Source organism: Cyprinodon variegatus, unplaced genomic scaffold (assembly GCF_000732505.1).
Source record: "Cyprinodon variegatus isolate N-32 unplaced genomic scaffold, C_variegatus-1.0 Scaffold61, whole genome shotgun sequence".
Classification (NCBI taxonomy): domain Eukaryota; kingdom Metazoa; phylum Chordata; class Actinopteri; order Cyprinodontiformes; family Cyprinodontidae; genus Cyprinodon; species Cyprinodon variegatus.
In genome coordinates this window covers 1,288,124-1,299,819 of record NW_015150514.1, presented here as the reverse complement: position 1 = coordinate 1,299,819, position 11,696 = coordinate 1,288,124, and the positions used below count along the sequence as shown (strand labels likewise).

Genomic DNA, 11,696 nt, shown 5'->3' with positions numbered 1-11,696 from the left:
GATCTCTATGGGACTAGCCTGATTAAATAAAGGCTAAATAAAGATATATATATATTTTCTGTTTGTCATTGTCTTGGTTCTGTTATGCTTTACTTTGCTCCATGTTTTCTAGTTTTATTGGTTTAATTCATATTTTGTTGTATTTTCTGGATATATGAGTTCTTTGGTTTTTATTTGTTGCCCTCTTGTGTTGGTCTCCTTATGCCTACCTCCTTCCTAGACTGCTCTCCAATCACACCTGCTCCTTATCACCTCGTTAGCCCTGCTTTTGTTCAGTCAGCCATATTTACTCCCCTTGCGGGTTCCTTGTCGTCGCTGGTTCCTCGTTGCTGTTGTCTTCCTACCTCGTCTCTCCCTGGCTCCTCGTGTTTGGTTTCCCCTGCTGTCTCCGTGGTTCTGGTTTGTTTTACATTTTATGTTGGATTTTTGGATTCCTGCCTTTGTTTACTGTTTTCACAATGAAACTGCAAGAAATCACCTCAGCCTCTCTGCCTCTGCATGTGGGTCCTCAAACCTCAACCAAATCATAAAGCTGTTTGCATCTCCTCTTAATGTGCTGAGCCACCTGCAGCTGCATTGGGTGCTATGCAGCAGAAATTTTGGTCCATTACCTGTTTCTTTCCTTCTTTTCAAATTGGGCGGGGCCATACTGTGGTACATTTTGTGGGATAGAACAGATCACCAGCTGTTTGGGAATGCTCCCAAAGCTCCCCATGGCTGCCCCACCTGTGGCTGTTCTAGATATGGCAGCTACTACCACTCATGAGTTGGTCTGCATAGGCACTTAAGAAAGAGCAGATGAACCCATATTTAGTAGCTACACCATCATCTCTGGAGATGAACAAATAATGGATTGCACAGCCTCTATTAGCCACTACAGCTTCTGACACACAAAGGCACCATTGTAATGCATTGAGAAATGCATTACAATCATGTTTTTATAAAAAAAAAAAATAAAATCATGCTGTTTCAATGGGGAAAGGGTATACATCTATTATAAAAATCTTCTATCATCCTTATTTTTTCTTCCAATTTTATATAATATGGTGGAACCGAAATGCTACTTCCTCCTCAGACTGGAGAAGCTTGAAGAATATAGGTTAAATAATTTTTGTTACATAACTGTTAAACTGCTTCTTTTTGCTAAGACCTTTGAAAATGACATTTCATGTCAGTTAGATTTTAATCCCACCAAACTGAAAAAAAAACCCCAAAACAAAACAAATCCCGCCCAATTAGAATACCATTCTATTTAAAAGAGTTTACTGATCTTTAAAAATAACTTGTTTTATTTTGGTGCAGCTTCTGGAGCAGCCCTGATTCAATGCATAGCGGTGGCTCCTTTGTGTCATGCTGTGGTCCCATGATGTCCTTCCCAGTTATATAGCTTAGTGGCTTATTCCTTGTGTTCTAACTGAATGAAGGAGTAGTGCGCATACTTTTCTGACTCCATATTCCTGCCCCTATAAAGCTTTTCTGTTTCCCAAAAATTTTATTTTTCATTGTTGTCTTCGGTGTTTGGAGTAATTGCACTTTATTCATTATCGGAAAACCATAAAGAAAAGAAAATCCCAGAAATACTGTATTATCATGTGTGCAGTGCATCTAGATGTGATTAAATTATTCAAATGTTTTGCTAAAAAAAAAAATCCCATTTTAGATGACTTCTTGTGTGAGTCCAGTTATATTTAGGCAGGTGAGATTTAGATCAGTTTGTCAAATTAATGTCCATTATTTGACCTTTTTTTTTTTCAATTTATGTCCCTCGGTCCCCATGAAACGAAGGAACCAGTTTGTAGTTGCCTTTCTTTTTTTAGTTAAAAAAGCTGTACATAATCAGAAGGTGATAAGAAGCTTTTTTTTTAAGTATCACTTTAAGATATTGCTAACATCATGTATTGTTTTTGTAAAACAATGAAATGGAGACAAAGTGGTAAACACTGTTTTTTAATAGTAGACAAAGGAAGGCACAGACTGGACTGTGGGAAATGACCAGAAAACAAGGCAGAGGGAGACAAAAGGAACCAGCCGATTAAAACCGTTGGCGGAAGCCATGTGAGAACCATGACAACCAGACAGCTTATGCAGAGAGGAAAGGATGGAGTAGGCATCGCAACACAGCTGACAATTATTCCATCAAGAAATGGTTAACAGCTGAGAATCATGAAGGTAGAGAGAGCAGAAGTTTATTCATGCTTAGATGATAAACATGTTTATGAATACATACTGTTAGCTACGAACAGTAGTGAAGTATAAAATAGATTTTCACTAAGAGCAACATTTTCTTTATTTTTGGCAACAATTTAACAAACAAAATTTCAAATAAACGTGGCAAACATGCATTAAACTTTAAACCAAGTCAACAATATCAAAATTGTACAAACTGAAAATAAGCATATATATGGTCTTTTTAGAAATTAGGCACTTTTAGCTATTCTTCTTATACAGCAAAGAGAAAAAATAGCCACAGTTGAGCAAACGAATCGCATAAAAAAGATTTTTCATTTACACATACAGACCTAAATATGGCATAGAGCTGAGTACTGCCACCAGGGCGATACAAATGAGCATAAGGTAGAAAGTGCATCTTGTTTTGAAGCAATACTGTTACGTCCAGTTTTGTGGAAGACAATAACTGTACCAAGTTTATATAAATACAAATAAAAATAACTTTTTACCTTTTCATTCTTCTTTGTAAGCACCCAAGTTAAAATCCTTGATACTACGAAATGTTTATTTATTTACACACCGCATGCCATGCATCCTTAGGAGTCAACTTTGCCATAAGTCCCCTCTGGAGGTCGGTAGCATTTTGGGAAGGCCATCAGCTGCAATATGTTGAAGGCGTATTTCCTGCATCTGATATTCTTTTCAACATTTTCAATCCGACATCCTTCTCTGATGATGAAATAAACGATGAAGAAAATTGAAATAAGGGAAAGAAAAAAATGACAAAAGGTGAAAATGAGCGATGGTTTTATGTCTGACAATAAACTTGATTGATGAAGGTGACCTAAAATTCATTATTTCTATAATTTTCAGAATATGTTATTATGATAATGATGATTAATGATTAACATTCCATATACAGGGCTCCATGTTCCACAAGGTGTTTCACTAACAGATTAACCTTCATTTGGTGTACCTTAGTGTTGTTTATTCTCCAATTTCTACTAAGACTCACCAAGAGATGACAACAGATGAGCCGAAAAGTTGTCGGTTGGGGGGGGTCAAAAACTGTCTCAAACTGTCTAGCTTTCCAGCTTTAGTAAACTGGGAACACTTAATAACATGGATCAACATCACAGACTGACTTAGCATGATGGAACAGGAACAGACAGGAAAAGACAGCACGAGTGCCATATTTTATGATGTTATGAAATCGAGGAAAAAGTAAAGTAATTATAAAAACAGAACAAAGAAGCACAATCAGAAATGAAAAAATGATGCATGAGTGTTGCTGTGAAATGAAGAACGGAGTTTGATTGAATTTAGAAAGTGGATCATAGCCTTTAAAGGAAGTTGAAGTGTTAGGGTACATTGCTTTGCTTTCTAACCATCCTTATCCATCATGAATACAGCCTGTAGGTTTTAATTAGATTACGGTACATTGAGTCTTGACGTACATTGAGTCTTGACGTATGCCATCATTCAATCATGAATACAGCCTGTAGGCGATATGTTTTGGCTTGTTGGACCTACTGCTTCCCTCATCATTTTTTGGTTGAAGGAGCTGAAGCAAATACAGTACACTGTCTTGCCCCTGGCACTTTCTTTGCTACAGGCATATAACATTTCACTTGTACATATACAGACATTTTGTTCGTAGAACAAAATGGAAAGAATGGGTATCTTAGGATCCCTCAGACTACTTGAAAGATGTGTGTAACCTACTGTCAGCTAAAGCCCGTCACACCATGACCACTTAGACAGCATATGCCTGCCATATGAAACATTTGGTAAAAATGCTGGCATACGTCGGATAACTTATGGGACAGTTTTGTATAAGTTATGTGTTAAAGAATAGGCTCTGTGCTTGGTGGCAGGTTGGTTCCAGGTACTCAGAGATTCACTTCCATACAGAAAGCCCTCCTTCCGCTACCTCAGTATACATGTCAGATTAAATACTACTACGTATACTTCAGCAAGAGCATCAAGGTGTTGCTTTATTGAATGTCTTGTACCATGCCTGTTGGTTGTGTTGTTCTTTTTACATCTCTTTGCAGGTGATGAAGCAGATTGAAAATGTTTTATCATTATCTCCCTTTTATCTTCTCTTTAATCTTTTCTCCTTTTTTCTATTTTTCTTTCCTGTTGTACTTACATTGAAGTGTCCATATAATCTGTAAAACTCCCTGCATTACTTTTAATTTAATTTTAATTATAATAAAGCTATTTATATGCATAAATCAAGTGGAACACTATGGTGATAGCCGTACTGCTCCACTTGTGAAAGTAAAGTCTGTTGGGCTCTTTTTGGCATCAAATCAATTATTCTTATTGACACATTCCCAGAAAGGACACTGAAAAAAAATATAAAAAAAGATAGGCTCTGTATTTGTACCTTGAAGCTCTATCTCTCCGGTTCTTTTCCCTGAAAAGAGATCACTGGGGACAAACTCTTTAAATAACACTTCATAACTTATATGTATTGAATAACCAGGAGACAACAGATTCTGTTAGAAACTGTAATCTTACTCAGATCAGAGAAATTGCTTAAAATGTACAGAAGGCAGCTGCTCCCCTCCGGGCTCCCCTCTCAGGAAGTGGCCCTGCTTAACAGTTAAAAAGTAATTTTATACATCTCCGGTCTGCCACATCATCTTATTTTACATCATACACATTAGCAGATGATTAGCCATCCATGGCTCCAGCCTTACAGAAATATTACACTTCGTTCTTAGCTGAAAGACACCGCTCTCATTCCATTTCCAAATCTTTGCCATGTGCAGAATGAAGATTATAACTGTATATCCAGACAGAGGAACTGTCTTAATTAGATTAAAACATCAATTCTGACACGCAACAGGCAGCCAATACCAAGGTGTAATAAACTCACACATCATGAATGATAAATATCCTAACATATGAACACGCTGGCACAAGTCGACATACAGCAAGTACACTGAGTCTTGACGTATGCCATCATTCAATCATTGACATATGGTAATTGTAGGTTACTCATAAGTCGTGTTGTCTAGCTCAGTGTTTTTCATCCCTGGTCCTCAAGGCACACTGTTCTGCATGTTTTGGATGTTTCTGAGCTTCAGCCCACCTGATTCAGATGATTGCAGTTCAGCAAAGCCTAATAATCTGCTATCAGTTGATAACAGGTGTGTGAAAGCTGGGAAACATCTAAAACATGCAGGGCAGGGTGCCTTGAGGACCAGGGTTGAAAACTAGTCTAGCTTATCCAAAATCTATGAGTAACTTGTGCATAACTTATTCGTAACTTATCATGAACTTATCTCCAATGCTTATCACCGTATTTGAAGTGTTCCAGGCGAGCACTGAACGTGTTTCCAACTTCCAACAGCCACTGTATAATGGCGTATTGGGAGCATTTTGGTATAAGAGGGGGTTTCCTGAATATATCCCCATTATATAGTGAGAGAGAAGGTGAGAGTGATGGGTCCTCCCTACGCCCATGGCCACAAGCAACAAACTGTCTCACAGACATGATGCTGATTCTGCTGCGACTGCCAAACTTCTTTCTTTGTTTCTTTTTTGGCGGATGGTAAAAAGCAGCTAGGTTAATACCGCCATCAAAGAAATGTTTTTATGCAGGTCGGGCGCCTTCGGGCACATTGCTGCCCCCCTATGATATTTCATGGGCATTACGCTGCCATTCGTTATGCATAAGTTAGGCTGTCGTTGGACATAAGTTCTGGACTCGTTATGAATACTCTATGTATACGAAAAAAATTGAAAAATTAAATAGAAAGTTCAGAGTATACCAGCGTTTTAGAAGATTCTGGGACGTCGACACATGCTGGCTACATCGTCTAGGTGTGACAGGGGCTTAACCTACCATCAGCTAATCCACTGTCAGCTAAACTATTGTTGCTATTCATGAGGTAATTCAGTGATATTGAATAAGAAGTTCTAGCTCATGGTGTTTTAGTGGGTTTGGGTCAGAGCTGTGTGTGGGCCAGTCAGGTGTTTCTTAGCCAAACTCAGCTATTTTATTATTAATACCAACTCAGAGAGGTTCACTACATGTTGCTTTTTCCTAACATGGATCTGTTACTCTAATTAGTAGATTAGTACAAAAATCTTATCTTGATTTTAAAATTCTAAGTTCTCATTTAAGATAAGATAAGATTTACTTTATTGTGCCAAAGGAAATTTGATTTTGGTACAGACTCTGGCTGCTACATAGTCCAACTATGTGTCACACTGCATTCACACATAAATACACCGCTATAAAAATTCCATTATAGGACAATAAATAAATACCTAAATACACAATAAAAAATTAGAAAAAAGTATAAAAACCTTTCTTTAAAAAAAATCTGTTATGTGAGGTAATGAATACATAAGAAAAGCATGTCAGTTTAGTTAAAATTTTGAATACATATTGCCTATTCCACAAGTTACTGCTTGATACTTTTTATTGCCTTAATGGAAAGCGGAACAAATGAGTTCTTATAGCGGTCCAATCTACAGGCAGGGACCTACATTCTAATGTTTTAGGAAGGGATTGCGATATTATGTCTCTGTTTTAGAATAGTGTAAGATTATCAGAAAAGGAGAAAGGAAGAAGATTGAATGAGAGTGGAGGAAGATTGGTGATGGAAAGAACAGCTGAAGAGAAGGGAGAAAAATCTACTTGACGAGTAAAGCAGAGAGCAGACAGAAGTCAGCAGAGGGTTAGAAAGAAAAGACACACCTGGATTAATCAGCTTGTCCAGTAATGAAAGAGGAAAAAAAAAAATAGCTGTTTGAATTTCTGGAAGTAGCGGAGCTGTGCACAGAACCCGTTATTAGAAGAAAAAAATCAGTTGTTGACAGAAATAAACATACAGTTTTGCTTGAAAGTTTACATACCCTTCGATTTAAGACCATCCATTCAGTTAAAATTGGCAAAAGTAATAATAAATAAAAATATAGTAACAGAATAACGCCATTTATATTGGATATATATTTAAATATATATGTAAATATTAATAAATAATTCAAGTAAATAAGTCTAACTAAAATTTTGCTGAGCAACACTTTGAGGCAATCCCTGAAATCAGACGTTTTCTGTAATGTTAAGGAAATGTTCAGTCAGACTTCTGCACCTGTTCACAGGTATGTTTGTTCCCTTTTAATGAGCAAGGTACTCTATTTGTCTGGGACAGTTTTTTTGTTACTTTCTTGAAATAAGATTTCAAAATCAATACTTAATTTTACTAAATTATCACTTGTTAATTTTGATTTATGTTTATATTTTTCATTTGTTTGTAATTGGAATACCTAGTGTGAATTTGTCATTTTCTTTAATGGGAGGGCATGTAAAATTCTAAGCACAACTGTTTATCATCCTTTACCTGCAGGTTTGACGACTACTTGTTTTTTATCCATCTTCATCTAGAAAATAATTGTTTTTATATGTATGTAGATGTGGGCAGAATGAATATTTGTAGGTAGGAAAACTCTGTCTCTACAGACACCCACAGCCATAGGCTAAATGTTGGAGACATATTTGTATTTACTTTTCTGTTCCTCATGTCCTTCTCCCTTTAGGAGACACCAGAGCTCTCTAGGTGCCACAAAAACCACCTTGGACCATCCACTCCCATCTTCACCTCTTTTCCCCAACCCAGAGACACAGCTCTTGTTCTTTGTTAAGAACTCTATTAATTTATTCATTTTATTATCCTAAGGAAATACTAAACATTGTGGAGAGGCACATTCTCACTTTTACACTTGATTTTTGTGGTTTAAATGTTAATAAACATGTAAAAATAAATGAAACCATTATTGTCCCATTTTCATAAATGTAATATTTTCATCTGGGAGCTGGAAATGTCTCAAGGTTGGATTTTAGGAAGCTTGTCACCTTATTAGCGAATTTTAATCAAACTGTTGAAATGACAAAAGCCATAAAGAGAATGTTGCTAAAGCTGGGGTCTCAGTCTAACTTCTGAAAATAATTTCCACAGCACCATCCTCTCTGAAGCAATCATTACATTTGACACAATGATAAGATAAGAGATAAGATAAAATAAGGCAAGATTGGACTTTATTGATCTCTCTGTCTTTTTCCAGTATAATTCATAAGACTCAGTGCTGCAACATGAAACTCTAAGGACAGCAAACTTTATACAGTAGTTCACTGCAGTGTCTATTTTTATGCTAAAGTCCACCAAAGAAGTCTGAACCGTGGTTAAAAGAATTTGCTTCTTTTTCTTGGTATCATCATTTAAAATCTGGCTTCGTTAAAGCTGTTTCTATAGGTTTTATAGAGTTAAGATTTATCTTTAATCAACAGAAGCATGCATAAAACTGAAATGATTTTGAATTACAAAAACTGACAGGGGTATAAAATATTTACATCTCTTTTAAAAGATAATAAGGTTTTGGTTTACAACTTGAGCTCAGAGCTTTATGATTTCAGTGAGAAGGATGGGCTATGGGTAGTTAGCTGAACCGAGCTACAATTTAGACATAAAACATTAATAAAAGCAGGTTGGGTATGTTTTAAAATGTCTCATTATTTTTCTGAAATTGAAATATGGAAAGAATATATGTTTGTTATCAGATTAAAGTTAGTTTACCCACCTTCATCCTAATTAACCTTTCACTAAAACATCAGTTCATCAACAAAGACGCAGCAGACACAGAGGGACAGGCATCATAAGGAGATGTTGTTAGGATTTTATTGATATTTAGCAAGCAGAAAAACAAGACTTAAAATGAGCCACACAACCAGTAAGTGAGAGCTAACAAGCAGCAGGGCAATGGGATAAAAGTGGCGCGATGCTGGTTTGTTTTCTGCAATGGCGCCGGCCTCAGGGTCCTCCCAGTGCCCAATGTCTCCCTGGGAAAGCCGACTGCAGAGACGCCCATCAGAGGGGAAACAGAACGGACAGAAAGATCAAAACGCTGCGATGTTAGTGCAGAATCGGTGCTGTCTGAGTTGACCTTCTGGCCCTGACTGACCGGTGGAGCAGGTGCCAGGAGGCCGACCCAGACGGACCGCTATTAGAGCAGATCGATGGCTGCAGGTGAAGCTGATGTGAGGAAAAAGGCCTGAGCTGAGACCATGAAGTGACTGGATGGAGGAGGCATGCAGACTGAAATGTGAATCACATAATAAAACATGCCTAAAGGCAGAAACTTCAACCTACAGTGTCAATAAACTCAGTGTTTAGGATGTTTATTCATTACAACGGTGCCATTTAGTTTCCTGCTCATATGTAAACAGCTCCCTCATTGCTCTTTTTGTCAGCCAAGCATGGCAGTCTAACCGGTAAGAGAGCTAAAGCCAAATAAAAAGGCAATTTCAAAAAGGATTTAAAAGGGAAAGTTGAAAAAGAAATCAGGAATACCCTTTTCAAATGTGTGACTCGCAAAAGTATTTATGAATTCTGCTTTTTAAGCTTCATAGAATAATAGAATTTGAAAATACATTTTTAAATTCCAGTATTTAATAATGGGTTCTTAAATAAATAGAAATAATAAATAAGTTAGAACATGCTTTTCAAACTGGATATCAAATTGCCTGATTTAAATGTTAAACTAGAAATCGCTGGTTTTCTTTTTCACTGAATATTTGGCTCATGCATTCGAAAGAGTTAGTTGATTTGTGAATTTTAATCGTTTTTATAAAATGGTCATCCATTGTGTCTCAGTGTTAGGCTGGTAAATTTGTACTGGTTGTAAAGCTCTATAATTACTGCCTGTTCTTCTCAAAGCGGTTACATAAATTATTCTGAAACCGACCTTTATTATATAGTCACAGTCAATTCAGTGTCTTTGTCTATAATCACATTGTCTCCTTTCAGATGATCGACACCTTTTAGGAGCTTACGATGAGAAACCTCTTTAATTCAGTCAAACATTAACAAGTCAAAAATGTCTCACAGGTCGCACTTAGACTTTGACCTAAACTTTTTCTTCCTCGCTCTCGCTGTGTGTTTATGACTGCTGCGCAGCAGGAAGGTGAACCTCTCTCCCAGTTTCATTTCTTCATACACTTTCCTTCCAGGGCTTAATCCACAGCATCTCCATCTGTCAGACGGATCTCGCGGCTCCCACACTCATCTAATGACGATGTTCCTCCTCATTTCAGAGTTTAGCATGTAGGCTAAAAGGTTGGGTGTTGATCAAAGGTGACTTGAGGACCTCCTGTATCATTCCAGTTGTGCCCATATGACTTGTGACGAACTATGAATGAGAATTCCTCTGGTTTTCTGTCAGATTGGGGTTTCCTCTCTTGTGCTCTCCTTATGGGCCAGTTGGAGGATGCCCTGACCAACAGTTGTCCTATCCCCATATTCATCCACCTGAGCTGAAACCCGATTACCAAGGACCTCTAGCTCAGCCAGAACAGTTAGATGTTAAACTTGCTTTAAACACCTGACCTCCAGCAGCTGGGTTCATGACAGACATTCACCACCTCTGACTTTTAAAGGGAAGCTGTCTGAATCTTGTTTGGTTGCATTAAGGTAAAGGGGACTGATTATAACCTCTACAGATTTATATTGGGAGTTTCCACGCCATATGTCACATGAAATCTTAATACTTAGCACTCAGGATGGTGGGCTGGATGAAGCGGCAATAAGAAAACATTTACAAAGGAGCTGTGAATTATTCCCAGACGTTTGTAATAAGCTGATGTAACTTTAGTCTGTGGTTTTACAACCATCAGCAGAACAAGCACCTGCAGCACACAGTGAAGCCGCCTGTCCCATCTGAGAGCGGCTGAAATGCTGCCATCTTTTCTTTCCCCAAAGAGTTCAACTAATTCTACCATAAATATTACTTAATTATATGCAGCTTCACAATAACTCTCCCTTTCCTTCTTCTAAATACCTGCTGCTGTAGCTGCTTTGGTCCAGCATTCAATATCTCCAGCCACCAGAGCATGTTATGTTATCACCAACTATATAAATAATTAACTGATGGCCATAATGCTGGGCATGTGTGACCACACTCTAGGCCAAACCTATCTAGAAATGTGAACAATCTTTGGTTAGAAGGGTTCTTTCTTCCGTTCCTTTTCAGAGGTTCTGGGGAAGACGTGTCTGTGAACGCTCCTCACCATCCAGGAGGTGATGGTCCTAAGTGCCTGAATAGAAAGCAACCAGGCTTCTTCCACCTCTCATCCAAAGAGTTTCTTCATATCAGATCATGGCTAGAAGTATCAAGCTAGGTAACACTGATAGGACCGCTGAGGTCACTGACTGCTACACAGCTTTAGTTCAAGAACAGAACAAATTCAAGAGTGCTGCAGGGTGGGGCAATACAGCAAGAAGGCCCTGGGTTCGGTTCCTGGCTCAGAGTCTTTCTGCATGGAGTTAGCATGTTCACCCTGTGCATGCATGGGTTCTCTCTGGGTACTCCCCCTCCTTCCCACTGTCCAAAGACTGTTGGGTTAACTAAATTGTCTTTAGGTTAGCCTAAGAATAAAATGCTGTTCCTCTATGTTTTGTTCTGGGTTTTAAAGAAACAGCTGACCTGCTGGTAAATCAGATTGTATGGCA

At 37.9% G+C, this 11,696-nt stretch overlaps 1 protein-coding gene across 4 annotated transcripts in view; it reads right to left on the bottom strand.

Moving 5' to 3' along the window:
• Positions 1-1,938: 1,938 nt before the first annotated feature.
• inpp4b (inositol polyphosphate-4-phosphatase type II B) overlaps positions 1,939-11,696 on the bottom strand; it is a 244,589-nt gene continuing 234,831 nt past the window's right edge. For 3 of the 4 annotated variants that reach the window (XM_015371659.1, XM_015371655.1, XM_015371656.1), the window contains one exon: positions 1,939-2,898. In XM_015371659.1, coding sequence (XP_015227145.1) covers positions 2,766-2,898 — 133 coding nt within the window. In that variant the 3' untranslated portion in view covers positions 1,939-2,765. Of the gene's footprint in view, positions 2,899-8,345; positions 9,042-11,696 lie in introns of those variants that run through there. The other variant, XM_015371654.1, reaches the window with a different exon arrangement.